Below are 19,407 nucleotides of genomic sequence, written 5' to 3' on the forward strand. Positions count from 1 at the left end.
AGTTGAGATATTTTCTGAATTTATATGTATGGGATTTTTAAAATGCAGAAAATAGTAATACCATCATATATATATATATATATATATTTAATGTAATATTCATTCGAAAATATGTTTAGAAAAGAAAGAACATAATTGTTCAGTTGCAAGGGACTTATAAAGATCAAGTGCAACTGCATCACCACTTCAGGGCTAACCAAAACTTAAAACATATTATTGAGGGCATTGCCCAAATGCCTCCTGAACACTGACAGGTATGGGGCATCAACCATTTCTCTAGGAAGCCTATTTCAGTAACTGACCACCATCCTGGTGACAAAATTCTGTAAGCTGTATAAAAATGTAGTATTCTTTATGGGAACTGATACTGAATTTTAATGTTACTTCAGTTCTGGCAGCACAGATTTCTCTGGCTCTGCATTAGGCATGGTTTTCCTGGGACTGTTCATTCTTTCATCTAATTTCATTGGGCAAATCAAATTGTGTAATCATTCTTTGACTGCATGAAGCACAAACTAATGTATTTTTAAAAAATCAATTCAGAACTTAAGGAATTTAATCCAAATGAAATTTAGAGGAGATTACATTGGGGAGCGTATTTGTACTGAGTTGATTCAAAATGCAGTATAAAGCCAAGGATGCTAGCGTGATATGAAGATGCTGAATTATTTTTAAAAGGACCAATTTTTCTATTTCTAATGGAAATACTGACAGTGTTGTTTGATTTGTTAGAAAAACTGCAGCTCTAGGAATTCACCCTTCCTTCCTACCTGCGACCAAATAAATGTGTGACGGTTTCATTTTACTTCTCCTGTTTCAGAGGTAGAAGGACTTATGGTCCTGGTGGTTTAGGGTGGAGGTAACAAGCTTTTACCAAACCAGCTCAAATTCTGCATGTTTTCTTGCCTTGTTTTCTCTCTGTGCCAGTCTCCCCCATGATTCCAAGCCTGGTTCTTCAAAATCCATTTTATCCTTTATTGTCTTTACTTGAAAATTCTCATCTCTTCCACCTCCATAACGTCACAGAATCACAGAATCACAGAATTTTCTAGGTTGGAAGAGACCTCAAGGTCATCGAGTCCAACCTCCAACCTAACGCTAACAGCCCTCCACTAAACCATATCCCTAAGCTCTACATCTAAGCGTCTTTTGAAGACTTCCAGGGATGGTGACTCCACCACTTCCCTGGGCAGCCTGTTCCAATGCCTCACAACCCTTTCTGTAAAGAAGTTCTTCCTAACATCTAGCCTAAAACTCCCCTGGCTCAACTTAAGCCCATTCCCCCTCGTCCTGTCACCAGGCACGTGGGAGAACAGGCCAACCCCCACCTCTCTACAGCCTCCTTTAAGGTATCTGTAAAGAGCAATAAGGTCACCCCTGAGCCTCCTCTTCTCCAGGCTGAACAAGCCCAGCTCCCTCAGCCGCTCCTCGTAGGACTTGTTCTCCAGTCCTCCATGGGTCTTCCATCTGTGCGTCCATTTCTGACTTCGTGTACTTCTAGTGTGACTGTTCCTTTTCTCTTGGCTTTGCAGTCTGATCTCCTTAGCACAGGCAGAGCTCCGCCGCCCTGCTGCCTGTGTGTACAGGGAAACTAGACCCTGCCATCCAACAGTCGTCCGCATGGGTCAATCATGGTTTACCTCTGATATGCAGATTAAATAGCTACCCTGTGCTGATTAACTGCAGTGTCTGAGGACATCAAAATGCAAGTTTCCTTTAAGTTCCCTTTAGACTTTTTAAGTCCCAGTTTTTTTCAAACTCCTTGTTAATTTTTGGATCTATTCCTATTAATTCTTTTTATTTTCTAATGACCTGTGTAAGTGTTTTTTCCACTTTTTTCTACCCTCTTCTATAGTGAAAGGTGTTAATCTCATCATGACAACCTCACCAGCTTAGCAAGTCCATCCTTTGGAGGTTGCTGAGTCCTGCCCTTCATACGAGGACAAGCACCTCTTCTTCTTTTACCATAGCCCAGCTCTGTTGTGTGCACTGATGAACACATTCTCTGCTATCCACTTGATATTTGGTATCTGCCAACCAAATGTAGCATACATATAACCATCTCTGCTGTTCTACTTACTTTAAGCATTTAAAATACTTCAATCTCTAAAATAGTGTCCTTCTAAAATAATTGTGAATTCAATGAAACCCAAGGTAAATATGCAGAAAAATAATTCAAAATACTCATTTTGAATTGAGAGGGGAGGGAATACAAAAAGTTGCACACATAGATTTTTAGTATTTTAAAATGTTTTTCAAACATAGGTGGAAAACAACACACATAGAGATCACAGAATCACAGAATTTTCTAGGTTGGAAGAGACCTCAAGGTCATCGAGTCCAACCTCCAACCTAACGCTAACAGCCCTCCACTAAACCATATCCCTAAGCTCTACATCTAAACGTCTTTTGAAGACTTCCAGGGATGGTGACTCCACCACTTCCCTGGGCAGCCTGTTCCAGTGCCTCACAACCCTTTCAGTGAAGAAGTTCTTCCTAACATCTAACCTAAAACTCCCCTGGCTCAACTTAAGCCCATTCCCCCTCGTCCTGTCACCAGGCACGTGGGAGAACAGGCCAACCCCCACCTCGCTACAGCCTCCCTTGAGGTACTTATAGAGAGCAATAAGGTCACCCCTGAGCCTCCTTTTCTCCAGGCTGAACAAGCCCAGCTCCCTCAGCCGCTCCTCGTAGGACTTGTTCTCCAGGCCCCTCACCAGCTTCGTCGCCCTTCTCTGGACCCGCTCAAGCACCTCGATGTTCTTCTTGTAGCGAGGGGCCCAAAACTGAACACAGTACTCGAGGTGCGGCCTCACCAGAGCTGAGTACAGGGGGACGATCACCTCCCTAGCCCTGCTGGCCACACTGCTTCTTATGCAAGCCAGGATGCTGTTGGCCTTCTTGGCCACCTGAGCTCACTGCTGGCTCATATTCAGCCGACTATCCACCATCACTCCCAGGTCCTTCTCTGCTTGGCAGCTCTCCAACCACTCACCTCCCAACTGGTAGCTCTGCTTGGGGTTATTGCACCCCGGGTGGAGGACCCGGCACTTGGCCTTGTTAAACTTCATGCAGTTGACCTCAGCCCATCGGTCCAGCCTATCCAGATCCTCCTGCAGAGCTTTCCTACCCTCGAGCAGATCGACACACGCACCTAACTTGGTGTCATCTGCGAACTTACTGAGGGTGCACTCGATGCCCTTGTCCAGATCATCGATGAAGATATTAAAGAGGACCGGCCCCAGCACCGAGCCCTGGGGGACGCCACTAGTGACTGGCCTCCAACTGGACTTGGCTCCATTCACCACGACTCTTTGGGCCCGGCTATCCAGCCAGTTTCTAACCCAACAAAGCGTGCGCCAGTCCAAGCCAAGAGCAGCCAGTTTCTTGAGGAGAATGCTGTGGGAGACGGTGTCAAAAGCCTTGCTGAAGTCAAGGTAGACCACATCCACAGCCTTTCCCTCATCCACCCAGTGCGTCACTTTGTCATAGAAGGAGATCAGGTTCGTCAGGCATGACCTGCCTTTCATAAAGCCATGCTGACTGGGCCTGATCGCCTGCTTCCCCTGCAAGTGCTGATGTCACACAACAAGTTCTATTCTGATTTCATATATTAAGTGTTTTTTTTAACACTTTTAAGTGATCATTTGGACTAATGGCTGAGTGAGTTTATCATGTCACTGAAGAATTTGTACTGCAGGAAAACTAATTCTGTGGTAATATAAATGGGTTGTGTAGCAGCTGTGATTCGTTTCATGTAAGGCACATCATGAAGTTTTTCATGAGTTGTCACTGGTCTTGGTGTAGGTGGTATGACATGGAAGCAAATGTTTTTATTATGACCAAGTAGTTAAGACATAGAAACCCAGTTATTTAGCATAGCATATATTACAGTGTTTTTTCCTTTTTTTTTTTTTCTTTCCATTTTTTTTTTTTCATCTTGTGCATGTTCACAATTATATGTGGACTTTTAAAAGTAAATATTTTACAGAATCATTAAACAACTTTCCAGACAGAAACACATATGTCAGTAAAAGAGAATGCTGATGTTTTCAACAATGTAGGAATTCTAATTTTTACTGTTCTCTAATTTGGTGAGCTAAATATTCCAAGAGTATGCCTTTTTTCTTATTGTTCCAGCCAACTTCAAATAACTTATGCTCTCAATTCAGGCAGCCTGATAGGTACAGAGAAGAGAGTTACAAGGAAAAAGGTAGTAACCGGGTATTCCTCTAAACATAATTTTCTTTAAAAGTAAACAAATACACATTCAACTACAGAAATATACTTCATATAATTGTAAGTGTATATATACCTTGTATACATAAAGATACGTATGTACATATTTGCAAGCTATGAAGAGGGAAGAGTTGTTAGGAATATCTGAAGCTATATAGTGAGTACTTTTGTGGTTGGATTCATCTGATGTATGGGGTGCTTAATTTCTGGTTTCTAGGCTGAATTGGAAATGGATTCATTGTCAATCACACACTGCAATATACGTCTGCAAATGGTTATTAGCTGCTTGGGCTTAGGGTCCTCTCAGTTTCTTCTCTTGAAACTGCTCATGTTGTTGGATTAAATATTCTGTAGCTTTGGTATTTGCTGGCATGATAGTTATGGTATCAGTATTAACATTTATCATTCTGATATAGTGGAACATACTTACAGAAAGTGGCATGTATGTTGCCACAATAATTTTTGCTTTCTACATATTTCTGCTTCCTGACCAAAAACATCAACAAAATATTTAGTTGATATGAATTCCAGACCAGCTTCTGAGGGTGTTATTATTTGCATTCACGGTTTGATTCTGAAGAGCTCAAGATGAGAGCAAGAGACTTCTCCTGTTACCAGCTCTCAGCTCTTCAGATGCACATGAGGTTTTTGCCACTGAAGCTCCTCACTCCTCCGGGTAATGGAGCCTTGAATCACTCTGATTATACTGGTGACCTCCCAGTGGTGACCTCCCAAGTCATACAGGCTCTGGAAAACTACATGTGCTGATTCAGCAAAAGGCTCACAGCGTAGGAAGCCAAAATAAGCAAAGTAAAATGCACTACTCTACACAAGACAGTTCTGTTTGCACATTTCTGTTAAGTTTTGCAGGCTGCTTTCTCCCCATCCCCATACCTTTTTTGTTTGTTTGTTTTGTTTTGTTTTGTTTTAATGGGAAGAAGCAAGGAGATCAATTTATCACCAACAAGACAAGGAGTAAGGTCTGTAGTAGTAACAGTTATCTGCTAAGGTTTGCACCAGGTGTGGTGAAATCCTGTTCCTGACTGTTGGTGCTGTTTTCTGGCATGGAGGAAAAAGGTGGTGTCAGCCATTAGCTCAGTGACCTCTTCCTTGGAACAGCATAGGCACATAAACCAGAGGAGATCTCTCTAAAACCATTCCCAAGTCTTGTGGTATCTTATCATTTTGTCCCCAGATTAGAACTCCAGAGACATGCTGTCAGAAATCTTTACAACAGGGCATAATTTCTAAACTCGCCTCTTCTGTGTGTTATTAAAAGTGACTAAAAAGACTGAAGGCAAGCTGCTTACCTGGACATGCCTTCTTAAGTATCTGTTTCTTAGTGCTGTTATTTGCCTCTCAAAGATTATGCTGACACTCCCCTGGCTTTGGGTACATTTGGATGAACTGTTAAAGGCAGTGCCATGCCACCCTACAGTGGTTTCACACTGATAGATAGCTCAGCACCACCATGCAGCTTTCTCACTTCCCCTCCTCAACAGAAAAAGGGGAGAAAATATGATGAGAAAAACTAAAACAAACAAACAAACAAAACAACACCTCTTGGGCTGAGAGAGGGCCAAGAAGATTATTCGTCAGTTACCATCATGGGCAAAAGTCAGGTTTGGGAAGATTAATGTGATTTATTGTCAATTAGTAAAAAGCTAGAGCAGTGAAGACAAAAAAAAAAAAAAAGAAAAAGAAACTTCTCCCCACCCATCTTTTCCTTCCTCCTACCCTTGAGCAGCGCAGGGGAAGGATCAGTCGCTGATGCTTCATCTCCACTGCCTCTTCAGGGTCCCTCTCTGCCCCTGCTCCCTGTGGGGTCCCTCCCATGGGATGCTGTCCTTCCCGAACTGAGCCTGCGATACACCAGTATACACCACTGCTGGTTTAGCTGTCCATTCCATCATGAATCCTGTTCTGTAAAATCATCAGGGGTGTACTAGTGGCCAGAGTTTTATTCTTGGGCAAGACTTTGCAGAGCCAAATTACAAAAAAGTAAATTAATCACTGACAACAGCATTACTGAGTGGCAGTGATTGCCCTCAGTCACAGCAGCCACAGTGAATGCCTGGAGATGGGCACAGAAATGATGATCTATCTGTTGGGATAATCAGCTGCACAGCTTACCTAACTGTGTCTTCAACCTGATCAAGTCAGTTCTAGAAGGTTTGCTGCCTACTTAACAAGAGCATACGTAGATCAATTAGTTTAATGTTTATATTGTACTCTGAATAAGTAGCATATAGGAGTGATTAGCAGTTTATGTAGTGAATTCCCCATTACAGTGCTGGAGTAAAATATTAGAGTTACAAACTTTATCATAGCAGGTCCTTAGAATTTTATCTTTCAACATTTTTGGTTGTCCTTAAGACATGATTTTTATTTCTATTTTTTTTTAATATGGCATTAATTTTTCATTTATTTTCTTTTTTGCTAAATAAAGTCTTCTGAGAGTTGGCCAAGGAGGGATCTAATTAAATTCATGTGATGATTCTGGGAGTCACTGAGGCTTGCAGTACTCCCACACATTTATCAATACACCGTTATGAGAGACAAATCATTTTAGCATTTGAGTTGAAGATTACGTTATGTGTGTTTGATGTACACAAGCCCTCAGATGACTGAGCTGCATAAACCTTACAGCAGGTGACCTTTCCTGATGAAGAGGTTTTCCCTGAAATAAATCTTCTCAGCCAGGTACCAACTCCCGTGCTCACTTGGACATGCCTGTGTAGAGCATTACCCAGCATTACCTGTGCCCATATGGAGGAGAAGGAAGTGCAGAGCATGCATGCCAGTAGCATAGAAGCTGTTTTTGTATAGAAATAACATATCCGGAATAATAAACCCCATGGGACAGCTTAATTCATACAGTCAACATGTCTGAACCGTGTTCAAAAGCAAGCTGTTTGTGTCATGCTGTATCTCATGGCTGTCTCTTATACTAGTGTGGGTTTCTTCTGACTGAAAGAGATCTGCAGTGCCATTGGCTGCATGGTCTATGTGATATCCTTTCATTTCATGAGGTTCTGCTGTGTATGTTTTTCAGGAAGCTGTGTATGATAGTGCCAGTACCCTCTAGCTTAATATCATGGTTTTGACTGGGATAATTTCTTTGTAGAGGTTTCTATGATGATGTGTTTTGGATTTCTGATGAAAACAGTGGTGATAACCCACTGATGTGTTTAGCTGTTGCAGAGCAGTGCTTGCACAGAGCCAAGGCCTTTTCAATTTCTGGTGCTGCCCTGCCAGTGAGGAATCTGGGGGTATACCAGGAGCTGGGAGGGGACACAAGCAGGACAGCTCACACAGACTGACCAAAGGGATGTCCCATCCCCTATTGAATGATGGTCAGCAATAAAAGCTGGGAAAGAAGGTGGGGAGGAAAGAGAGGTGTTTGTAATGATGGCGCTTGTCTATCCAAGAAACCATTCCATCTGATGAGCCTTGCTTTCCTGGGAATGGCTGACTACGTGCCTGCCAATGGGAAGCAGAGAATGAATTCCTTGTTTTGCTTTGCTTGTGCATGTGGCTTTTGCTTTACCTAATGAACTGCCTTTATCTCAACCCTTGAGTTCTTGCACTGTTTCCTTTCTGATTCTCTCCCCCATCACACGTGGGGAGTTTGAGCAAGTGGCTGTGTGGCACTTAGCTGTCTGTTGGGGGTTAAACCACAACACTTGAAAATCTGCAGCTAATGGGAATTGTAAGTCTTACAGAGGTTAGCACATCTCCTGAGGACAGGCTTCCTTGCTCTGGCACATGTGCTCCGTGCTGCTGATGGCTCCAAAAGTGCCTTAAAGCCAGTGCTGAGATGTAGCATTTTAGTGCCTCCATTTTACTGGTGGCTGTCACTGGGTTGCTTAGAGGCATCTAAGCATAAATGCGGTAGAATATAAAGTTATCTGAATCCTTTATAACTGTTACAGTTTAGCCTGAGTTTTTTTCCCCCCTACCAAATTCATAGAGTACAGGTCCCTTCCTTGAAGGTAACAAGTAAAGCTGCTGAGACTGCCCTGACCTAGACCTCTGGAGAGGTCTCAACCTCCCACTCAGAAAAGTGTCTTCCAACCAGCAGTGCCGTAACTTTGAGTGCACACATTTAACACATTCAAGCAAGTAAGCCTTGAAGGTGACCTGAAGGTGTAATTTGTAATTTGATTTTTCCCTTCAGTTCCCACTAAAACAGAAGTACTGCTTGGTCCATCTGGTGCTCTATGTGTCTGTTTGGGCAACCAGGAAGGAAGTAGCACAATACTTATATCTTTTCCTCTTTTGTGTCTCTGTCACCATTACTGCCATCAATGGTTGGCAAACAACAACAACAAGAAAAAAGAAAACATCTCTAATGATTGTTGCAAATGCATTGCCTTAAAAAAGACATGATAGGTTGCCACATATTTTGGACCAGGTTATGTTTCTTGCTGCCCTAAAGAGTCATCCAGGATGTCAGGATACGTCAGGATCCATAGAAGGCATGACGAAGAGGCACCTTGAGATCTTACAGTTCTGTTGGCTGAATAATCAGTCACTGAAGTTCACTGGTTTGACAGAGAACAGTTTTTAGACCATATTTTTGGTTGCATCTGTGGGGAAAAATAAGGTATTTTTGCCCAAGCTGGAAGAAGTAGAAAACATAGTTTCAGCTAGGCAACTCTGTTTATTGACATATTCAAAGAGGCATATGTACAACTGTTCTTCCCTTTTTTTTTTTTTTTTTTTAATTTAGTGGGGCTACATCCATTGTCTACAGATGCAGGCAGAAAGGGACCCAGAAACCTTACGCCGTCAAAATGTTGAAGAAGACAGTAAGTGTTTTTTGGTTTTGTTTTTGGTTTGGTTTGGTTTGGTTTTTGGTTTATGGCTTTTTTGTTTGTTTTCCTGTTTTTGTTTGTTTGTTTATTTTGTTTTTGTTTTTGCTTTGGGATCTGTTTCTGACTTTCTGTTTTTTTTTGTTTGTTTGTTTGTTTGTATGTTTGTTTTGTTTTGTTTGTTTTGTTTGTTTGTTTGTTTCCCTTTCGGTGCAGTTTCTTCATGGGGGAAATGGACTAGATTTAGGACCCCACTAAGCTTTGTATTTTCTGTAGGGGGACTTCTTCAGCTCCTTATAGTTAAAACAGCTTTTAGATGTAATAGTACTCTGTTGCAAACCCCTTATCTTCACAAATCTTGTTTGTATCTTCATCTGGTATTGGCATTATGGACCTAGATTTGGGCAAAACATTTTAGATGAAAATTTCTTTCACTGTGAAAAAGAAACAGGTTTTATTTATGTACTCTGTGATTTCATATTGTTTTAGTACATTGATTTGCTCAAAAAATATCATTATATGATATAGCTTTTTCATAAATGGATTAAAACATCAACCCAAACTCAAGTAAAATTAAATATTTCATAGTTTTTTGTGTTTTTTTTTTTTTTCTCTCCCTACAAAATTACAAAAGAAACAGTTGTGACATTTATTTTTAGAGCTCCATATATATAATACTTATACCACAGCTATTTTTGTGTGTGTCGTGAAATAGATGGTGGAAAGCATGAAGAAAGACTAAAGAGGAAAGGCTAGTAATGGTCTGAGAAACTTCAAGCAGCAAGAGAATAGTGGGGGATAGGGAAGAGTAGCTCATGTTCTTAACAAAGATAAATCTGAAGGAAGCAAGCAAGCTGTGAAGCATGGGTATGATTTTTATTCATGAGTGGTTTTGATTCAGTTTATTCTAGTGTTAAATCATCCATTATTCCATAAAGTTCAGGAATGTTCGCATGTAGCAACATAATGATGGGTGGGTAGGCGTAAACATGTCTAAATGCTGAATTAACTGGTGGTCTCTGTGCAAGACATAATAAGTGGGTTCCACATGAGTAAAATGTTGGCATTAATTTGTCATTTCTGAAAGTAAGCCAAAGTTTAAACTGGCATAGAAATTCAGTCCTGTTTGCTGCTTTTGAATTTGCATCTGGTGCATTGGAGGAAGCACAGTTTGCATTGCTGCAGCCTACACTCTTTCCTATGGAAATGCAAAGGACTTTTTTTTTTTTTTTTTCATGATTGTCATTGTGCAGTGCACTTGGAAGAAAGATATTACTTAAAACCATTTCTTTGCCCTGTTTTTGGCCTTTGTGGAGATTAATTCATGTTCACCATGGCCACATTAATACTAGATCCATCTATATGTGTCTGGGAACTATTCACTTCAGATTTTTAGCAGACTTATTTTAACACAGATTTCTTTTTATAATGATAGCAATACTAGAAAAATGGCAAGCAAGAAGGACATAAGAAAATGGTTATGTAAGTTATTTGCAGAACATCAATAGGTTAGCTTAATGCAACCTTGATTGTATCGGCAGTATGATTAAACAACTTGTGTAAATGAGCTCTTCCCAGGGTAATGATACACATTTTGTTGTGTTATGAGAATAAGTGTATTACTGTATAACTGGGCTTATTTGTATAATTAAGAACATGATACTGATTACAGATACTGTAACGATATGCAGCTTGTGTCTGTGTATGACGAGCTACTGTAGCTGTCTTCCAAATTGGAGACATAATTATTATCACAGAGACAGAACTAACTGTGTGTTACACTGCTCCCACAGTAGGAGGCCTGATCTTTGCTCAGATCCTTTCCCAGTAAAAATAAGCAAGTGTGGGCCAAGTCAAACAGTGATATGTTGATCAGCTTAAGATTCCTGTTGACTTTTTAAAACAATTATTAAATATTAATAAAAATAAATAAATAAATGGCAGTTCAATAGTGGAGGAGTTGAAGGGAGAGAAAGAGGAAGAGCCTGCGAATGGTAGCTTTTGATACACAGACCCATTCTTCAATTCCCTTTCTTATGTGCACTCAAAGGAGTTTCAAAGGGCACAGGAAATTAGAAGACAAAGATGATAAAAGATCAAATACTCTAATTTTTCCATTCAAACTGCCTAACTTTAAACATTGCACAGAGCAAGACTAACTCAGCAAGGAAGAGTGTCCATGAAAATGGTGGGTCAGGGAGCGAGTGGTCCAGCATGTTCTGGAAATGGCAGCAAGTGGCGTGTGGTTAGAAGTCTGGCAGCTCCAGACTGTGAGCGCTGATCATTACTGTACTGTCCTTTAAAACAAAGTTTCTGAAATCATGACTTTTGTCTCAAGAGAACAGCTCAGACAAGAAACAAATGATCCTTTTGGACTGAAGTAGCATGCTGGGAATAGACAGTAAGAAACATAAAATGCTTATCAATGTTCTTTTTATTTAAGTAATAAGATTAATTTTTCATTTCACCTAATGCAGTCCTGTTTAAAAGCAAATAAAGGTTTTGGCAAGATGTACCAGTCAATTATGAGTACACATACTTGTGGAAAGACGTGAGTTTTTAGAAGCTTCTGTAATTGATATTAGTTCATCATCTAGGTGAACAAAACTTAGTTCAAGAAACCTTTATAGTTCTTACTCTTGAAATTTCTGACTGCCAGAGTTAGGAAATGAATTAATACCATACTTCCAAAGTAGCTAAAATGCAACTGTTAGAAGAGGTAAAGAAGCCAAAAGAAAAGTTGATACATCTATTAGCAGGGAAAACAAAACAAAACAAAAAAACTCTGATATAATGTACACAAAATTAAATGTGGAATTGTTCATAAGAGATATAAAAAGAAATAAACTTAAAAGCCTACATCTATGGGCAGTGAATTAATGTGCTAAACTGTTGTCTTTGATTTGCTTATATGCCTTATTCAAACTTTATGCTGTTAGTCTTCTGAGCTTAACTGAAACATAAGGTTGTATTATCTACTCATTTTTCAATCTCCTGTGTTTAGCAGATTTCTTTCTTTTTGTAAAGGTTGTAGATGTAAATAATTGAATCATATTCATTGAATACCTCTATAAGAAAATCCATTTCAAGCAGGGAAAAAAAAAAAAAAAAAAAAAAAAAAGCAGATTCATACAGTGCTTCAGAAAAAAAATATAATCATCAAATGAGGTAAGTACAGAGATGAACTTACAAACTTCCAGTTGCAAATATGAGGTCAGTTTGCTTTTCACTATGCACTTCTGCAAAGGTGACTCAGTATTTGCTTAAGAAAAATGAAGTATCTTTAGGATACATTTTACAAACATGATTGTTACTACTCTATGCAGGGACTAAGAATTACATGAGATTTGTAATCAATCATTCTGAAACAGTTGTTGTATACAGTATATATCATACGGATCATACTGGAAGAACACTGGATTCATGAAGGGAGTAAAATGTGCTATTTATAGAGTAAAACCTCTACTCTGCAGACCTTTGCCTCTTTCTGGTGTGTTCTGAGGAAGCTAGGCAACATTTGAACCAAGGTCCTGCCTGGAGATCGTCTTGTTATTTGAGCAGGTAAATAAATGCCTTCCAAGAAATTAGGTCCACCTCTGCCTTTAAATTTCCTGCTGTGGTCTGGATGAGTTGCTTAAAAAATATTAGTGAGTGTCACCATGAAGAAAACAGATGGCCTCTGCTCTGTCATTTTGCAAATCGAAACATGGAGGGCCTGCCATCTTTTTAGATGTACCTCTTTTTAGATGTACATCTTTTTAGATGTGTTAACAACTGTAACAGAAGTAATTTGGGAGCTGTCACTGCAGGAAAGCAACACACTCAGGAAAGGGATTCTGAGTCAGGTTGCCTGGAGCTTGGGTCCTTCTGTACTCCAAGCTCAGCCTGCGCTGTTGACCAAGTTATTTACTGCTTTTGTTTCAGCTTTGTCATTCATAACATGGAGATAATATTTATTTGATTTGTTTAATAGTAGTGTTTTGTAAGATTGCCCGGATATTATTTGTAGGTTTTAACTGATATATACTGCCCCATAAAATGGGTTAAGTATTATGAAATTGTAGGTGTTCTGTGTCTCAGCCAATGAGGCAACTGAATAAGTTAGACTATTTTGGAGAACTTTAATTTTTTTTTTTTTTTTTTTTTTTCATATGTTGGCATCCTCCTTCACAGGGTTTGTGATACTTAGCTACTACTTCCCAGGCATTTACTTAAAATATGTTTTTTTGTTTGTTTGTTTTTGTTTTTGTTTTGATTTTTAATGAAGCAACATTCTTCTTGAAGACTGGTTGATGTTGTTCAGGCATATAAAGTTCTCAGATCAGAAACACAGCAACAGTTTGCAAGATACATGTTGGCAATGGCTATGCTGGAATTGGTCTAATTATACTAATCAGACAATTTGAGAACAATAAATACTTTATGTCTGTGGAGCAGAAAGGAGTGTCAACAAATGTAAAGGTAACAAGCTTCCCTCCTGCATAAGTGGGGTTGGTTTTCAAGTGTTATATATGTATACATAATATACATATATATGTTATAAACTTATTTATTCCCAGCTGTACAGACATTATCGTGGGCTGGGCTTTTTATTCTGAGTTGCAGTGAATTGGTGGTATTAAGTCATACTCAAGAGGCTTGTGCAAATATCACACTTGTTTTCCTGGAAGAGTGCTGCTTTTGGTTGAACCTTTCCAATTGACTGAGATGGCAAGTGCCACAGGTGTTTACTCTGAAAAATGGGTTTAGGGACTGTGTGTCACTCGTGCAGATTGCCAGAGTTAGTAAATAGGACTTTTGTAGAAAAAGCTCCTATGTCTGTGTCTATAAAATGAAAATATCTAACTGCTGCCATGTGACCTTACAGAAGCCTCCATATTTCCCTGCCACCATGTTTCTCCATTGCTGTAGACTGTACATATTGATGAAACCTGTATATATTGGTCCGGTGATGCAGTAATAATCAGCAGCCTTTCTGTACTGGCATCTGAGAAGAACAGAAATTTAGCTGAGAAAACCAGTCCACAGAAAAAGTGAGAGACTGACATAATATTCTAATTTGTCTGAAGTGCTATGGCAGTATTTTATTTTATTTTATTTTATTTTATTTTATTTTATTTTATTTTATTTTATTTTATTTTATTTGTCCAGGTTGGAAATGTTTACAATATGTATTTACATACATATGCATATTTAAAATCTAAAATTTTCCTCTCAGAGCTGATATTTTCCATTAATAAAATCATTTAAAACAAAATTCAATTTTAGATTTATGCATATACATATATTATAATATATTATATATATCTTAAATACATATATATATAATATATATATATCAGTATTGAGGTATTCAAGTCATTTTGATTTACAGTCTTTTTGAGAAAATTATTACTTGAAGTGTATTTAGTATTGCAAAGATCCAACTCCTGTGAATCTCTAAGCAGTATTATCAGGAATATCAACCTGCAGAAATTTAGATAGTGTCTTCAAGAATACATAACAATCATAGTGTTTTTAGCTGTTTGCACCCTAATAAAACAATAGTGCTACAAGAAGAGATAGCATGATAAATAATTGTAGATTTCTGACTTGAGTGGCAAATACAGTAGGATCAGAATTTGAATGTAAATGTATGAGAAAATACTGAGTCAGAAGAACTCTGTGTCATGGCTTTCAAGAATTTGTGAGAAAGGTCTTAATGTCTGCAGAGGAGAGTCCTGTTTCCTACAAATGAGAAGACAAAAATCTGTTTATCAGAACTCTAGGAAAACTATTCATGTCACCATTATAGCCTATTTCAGCTATTATTTGGGGGCCATTGCTGTGTTCTAGCTGCAGCACCACAGTGAACTTGGTAGTTTTTTCATATTTTATGGATGGCAGACACTTGAGGAGCTGAGACTAGGAACTGGATCTGTAACAGATTTGTATCCAGGCAATTAGTAAGATAGTGCATAAAGCAGCAATAACTACATCCTGCATGCTTTTCTTCACAGATAAAATCCATGGAGATAAGGCAGGCATGTGCAAACCTTTGGTTAAGGCTTCTTTTCCCTTATTTTGTTGTTTTACATTAGCTTTTAGAATGAAGAGTGCCAGCACAAAGGGCTGAAGAGAGAAAGGAGTGGAGTATTAGATCTCAGCTTTTCTCAAACTCTGGTGAAAGGAGCGCTCTGTAGAAATTGGGGTTCATAGTTCAAAGCCTTTCAGATCTCTACGTTATTCTTTTCAAAGGTGTAATGAGGATTTAAGGTGATGGTGGTGCCAGTGCTCTTCTGTATTGCAACTCCATAATGAAACACTTTTGCAGGTCTGTGGAACTCTTTAGCATCCTTCACCACATTAGAGGTGTAAACCATATCAGAAGAATGCCATTATCAGCTGTAAGCTTTCCTATGTTCCATCTTTCATGTTAAAACGATGCTGGGAGGCAGAAATGAAAGAATGCGCAACTCTGCAAGTGTTTCATAAAAGTTTCTTGTTCTTTTGAACTCTTCATTTTATTTGTTGTTGGTGATGTATTCAATGTGAAAATGTCCATAGTGTTTGTGGATGCCATGTCTGCCATGTAACTTGTGTGTTACAAGCCAGATTTTCTCTCTCCTGTGTCATGGATGTGTGAAATTTGTTCAAAGAGAGACAGCTACTGCTGAGCATCATGCAGAACCTGCCCTTCCTATGATTATGAGAGAATGGTCAGAGTATTGCAGTTATAATGGAGACTTCAAAAAATTTGTTTGTAGGTCCCGTTTAGTTTCTCATCCTAGAGTAGCTGGACCTCACCAAAAGCTGATTGAGCCACAGATTTTACCTGCAGTAACAGAAGAGTATAAGAGGTCCTCAGGATTTGTTATTCTATGTAGGTACCAAAATTGATCCCCAAATAGCACTTTATGAATCAGAGATATCTTGTAGCTCTGATTCTATGTGATTTGCCAAATCTGCATGTGAATTTGATGGCAGTAAGGGGAGAGAGAGAGAGGTGAGTCTACTGAAATTCAAATATCCATCTGGTCTAGTTCAAGCTCACGTTCAAGCTCTAGTTCAAGCTCTAGTTCAAGTTTATATCAGCCTCCTCCTCAGCATCTCCCTCACTGACTCCTAAAATGAATAAAGAATCAGGGACTCCAGATTAAATATGGAAGGCACCCTGCAGCACTTTTGTGCAGAATTCACATGTTGGGATTTAGTCTAAGCTGATCTTCTGTCTGATCTGCTGGAGAGGAAGGTCACTGTACATTCCTGCTGCTCTCAGCCAGCTCAGTTGCTTCTCCTTTTTTTTCAGCATGGCTCGTAGATCCTGGCAGAGGAGGCAAACTAGTGTGCCTTTCGTTAATGTAGTTGAGATATCCTCCATAAGGACTGAAGAAATGTAGAGGCAGAAACAGTCCTGTAAGTTCTGATGATATTTGTTGACACTTAGCACTAAGAAGAAACTCAGTTTACAGTTTCTAATCTATGAACTGGGCTCTTTAAGTTAGTTGTATGGTCATGCTTTCAGATGTCTATCTACTTGTCTTAATTATCTCACCATCTCTACATGCTTCTCTGGTTCCCCTTCCAATTGTATCAAACATTTTTCATTCTCAATCCCTAAAAGCTGCCACATGGGATTTTTTCTCCCTTTGAAGATATACCAGTTTTATGTGCTATTCAGATTATAAAATGTATAATCTGTAAATTATAGGGAGTTCTGGGGACATGGAGTCATTTATTTGGTTATATCTATGGTCAAATAATACAGAAGTGACTTTGTGACTTCAGGACCCCTCATTGGTGTTTGGGGCTGATCTGCCAGAAGGCTTGTCTAGCATCAGGAGACTGCAAGTCTGCTAGTTCAGGTGCCATTTAAGCAGCAGGTCCAGAGGTTCAGGGCATTTTATCAGGGATTACACACAAGACTTTATCTTTACCTGAAGTTGTCAAGATTTCTTCTTTCCTGACGTATGTTGAACAAAATACTCTTGTTTGATCAGCAGACTCACAACCAGGCCTTACAAAATGAAGTGTTAGAGCGTGTATTTGATTACACAGAATAATTTGGTATCTGTGATGGAGATTACAATACTAATGGTAGTCTTTATGCATCAGAGCTTCACTGGACTGAACTGAAGTTTCACATCCATCTGTGAGTGTGAGTTAATGCAGAGAACAGTGTGTACATTAGCTTAATATTTCTGTGCAATTTCTTAAATTGCAGTAGGCATCACACTTGGCTAATAATGTAAGTAAGTATAATATATTCCAGATCTTTCTCATGCATTTGAGGACTCCTAAGAAATTAGAATAGCTTTAAGATAAAATGTACTTGATGAGAGGAAGATGATAGGAAATGTTCTATCTCATATAAGATACAATATTCTGTCTCTAATAGCTCTCAGTTTCTAGGGGACTTCTATTATGTGGCAATACAGTTTATTTATTTGGAGTCATGGTGTGAATGTGAAGCCTTTTACAGAATGCCAGATGTCTAAAATTGGTTACATTACTTAAAGTAAAAGTTAAATTAATAAATTTTAACTGGGAAGAGACGTAATTTTGGGGTTTGTAGCCGTATAAATGAAATGAGAAGAATGGGCAAGGAAATGGCAAGTACAATTTGCTACATAATTCCATAAATGTGACTATTTTAAACTGGAAAAAAAATGTAATTACCTTTGATTTACACATTGTTCTTCTGTTTTAAATGTCTTCCCTGACCCAGCTTTGGGAACTCTAGCAATAGCAGTGATACACTATAAACAGTGAATAGGTGAAATGAGCAGCTCATGAATACCTAATAGCTTGAAATTTGTTTGCATAAATGGTTCAACATTTATCAAACATATTTGAGGAAATCTGTGTAAAAATGAGTCAAGAGCAGAAATAACAACCAAATTAGTCAGATAGTTAGAATACAACATTCAATAAGGCCTGTTCTAATGAACATGTAACTTGTATTGAACTTGTACAGATAATGTGTTATTGCAAATCACCTCTGTTCAAGCCACAGGAACTTTGTGATTCACCCTTTTGTGATGCCATTAAGTTAATGTGGATGAGCAGTAGGACACCCTTCACAAAAGTCTGTATGTTTTTGGAGAATATGGCAATATGACCTGCATCTGGCCAGCTTTACCATTAAAATCTTATATTACAAAGTGCAGGGGCTATTAATCAAGGTAAATCAGCATTTGCTTTATTATGCTTAAATATATACAACCCCACAAATCATCTTTATCCATGTGATGGTTTGCAAACAAAATATCGAGTGCTTTTTGACAAATGCAAGTGTTGCTCCCTTGATGGAAAAATTTATATGTAACGGTTTAACAGTATTATCATATACAGATACTACTTTTCTCCTTCATTTTTTAAAAAGCATATGTTTGTACAAGCCCATCTGATCTGTATTTGCAGCCAGCCAGTTTGCATGTGCAAGCAGACTTTTAGGCACTTCACAGGACTAATGCAGACATATTAATGTAACTTGCAATTCCATGCAAGCATGTACAATCTGAAGTGTATGTATCCATTGAAGTATTGTAGATGCAAATTAGAAGTGTGGTCCCATGCCTAAATACAGAAAATATTTGCTTTAATAAGGAGTGGTCTGTTTTCTTTACACTAATAATACTAGTTGATTTATGGAGGCTTAAAAAAATTTGTCAGCAACATACAACATGAAAACTCCCTGCTGAGTTTATAGAAGATACTGCAGGGCTGTGCAATTACTGCTGTGCTTTATTGTTTGATGCGTTCTTCAGGGACCTCATGTTCAGTTTGAATAGAGATAGAGCTGGAAAAGTCTGCTAAGCTTAAAACACACACACACACACAAAACAAACCTTTTTGAACCTTTTTTTATTATTTAAAGATAATATTAGTGCATTATGAGTACAAAGGTTGCTACCTAATGAAAAGAGAGCTGCTGACATTGCTGGGAAGGTCAAGCAATACCCCACTCAAAACAACCCCTAAAACACAGGAGGAATTCTTTATTGCAAAAACTCATGTTTTCCTCTGAAAAAGGACACACAAAGAATCAAATCCCCTGAAATAGGTGTTAAATAAATTCCCTAATTCAAACAAAGAAGCATCTTTTTGTTCAGAAGGTTCAGCTTTTTTTAACTCCACTTTTACACCCACTCCACTGCTATACTGGTACAAAGTAACACCAGACTAACCTAAAGAAATAGATGGGAACACATAAAAAGCACCTATTTTCATCTGCTATGGGATTTACAGCCATGACGCTTCTTGTGTTCCCTGAGACTTTTTATTACTTATGGTGAAGGATGACATCTTTATCTTGAATTGATACGTAAGCCAGCTCAGATGGATGTTTTACATGGCACTAACCAGCTTT

At 38.7% G+C, this 19,407-nt stretch overlaps 1 protein-coding gene across 1 annotated transcript in view; it reads left to right on the plus strand.

Annotated features, from left to right (window-relative positions):
* CAMK4 (calcium/calmodulin dependent protein kinase IV) overlaps positions 1 to 19,407 on the plus strand; it is a 162,952-nt gene that overhangs the window by 63,868 nt on the left and 79,677 nt on the right. The window contains exon 3 of the mRNA XM_084505335.1: positions 8,975 to 9,053. Within this exon, the coding sequence (XP_084361461.1) occupies positions 8,975 to 9,053 (79 nt within the window). The remainder of the gene's footprint in view (positions 1 to 8,974; positions 9,054 to 19,407) is intronic.

The sequence above is a fragment of the Aythya ferina genome, assembly GCF_964211825.1.
Source record: "Aythya ferina genome assembly, chromosome: Z".
NCBI classification, from domain to species: domain Eukaryota; kingdom Metazoa; phylum Chordata; class Aves; order Anseriformes; family Anatidae; genus Aythya; species Aythya ferina.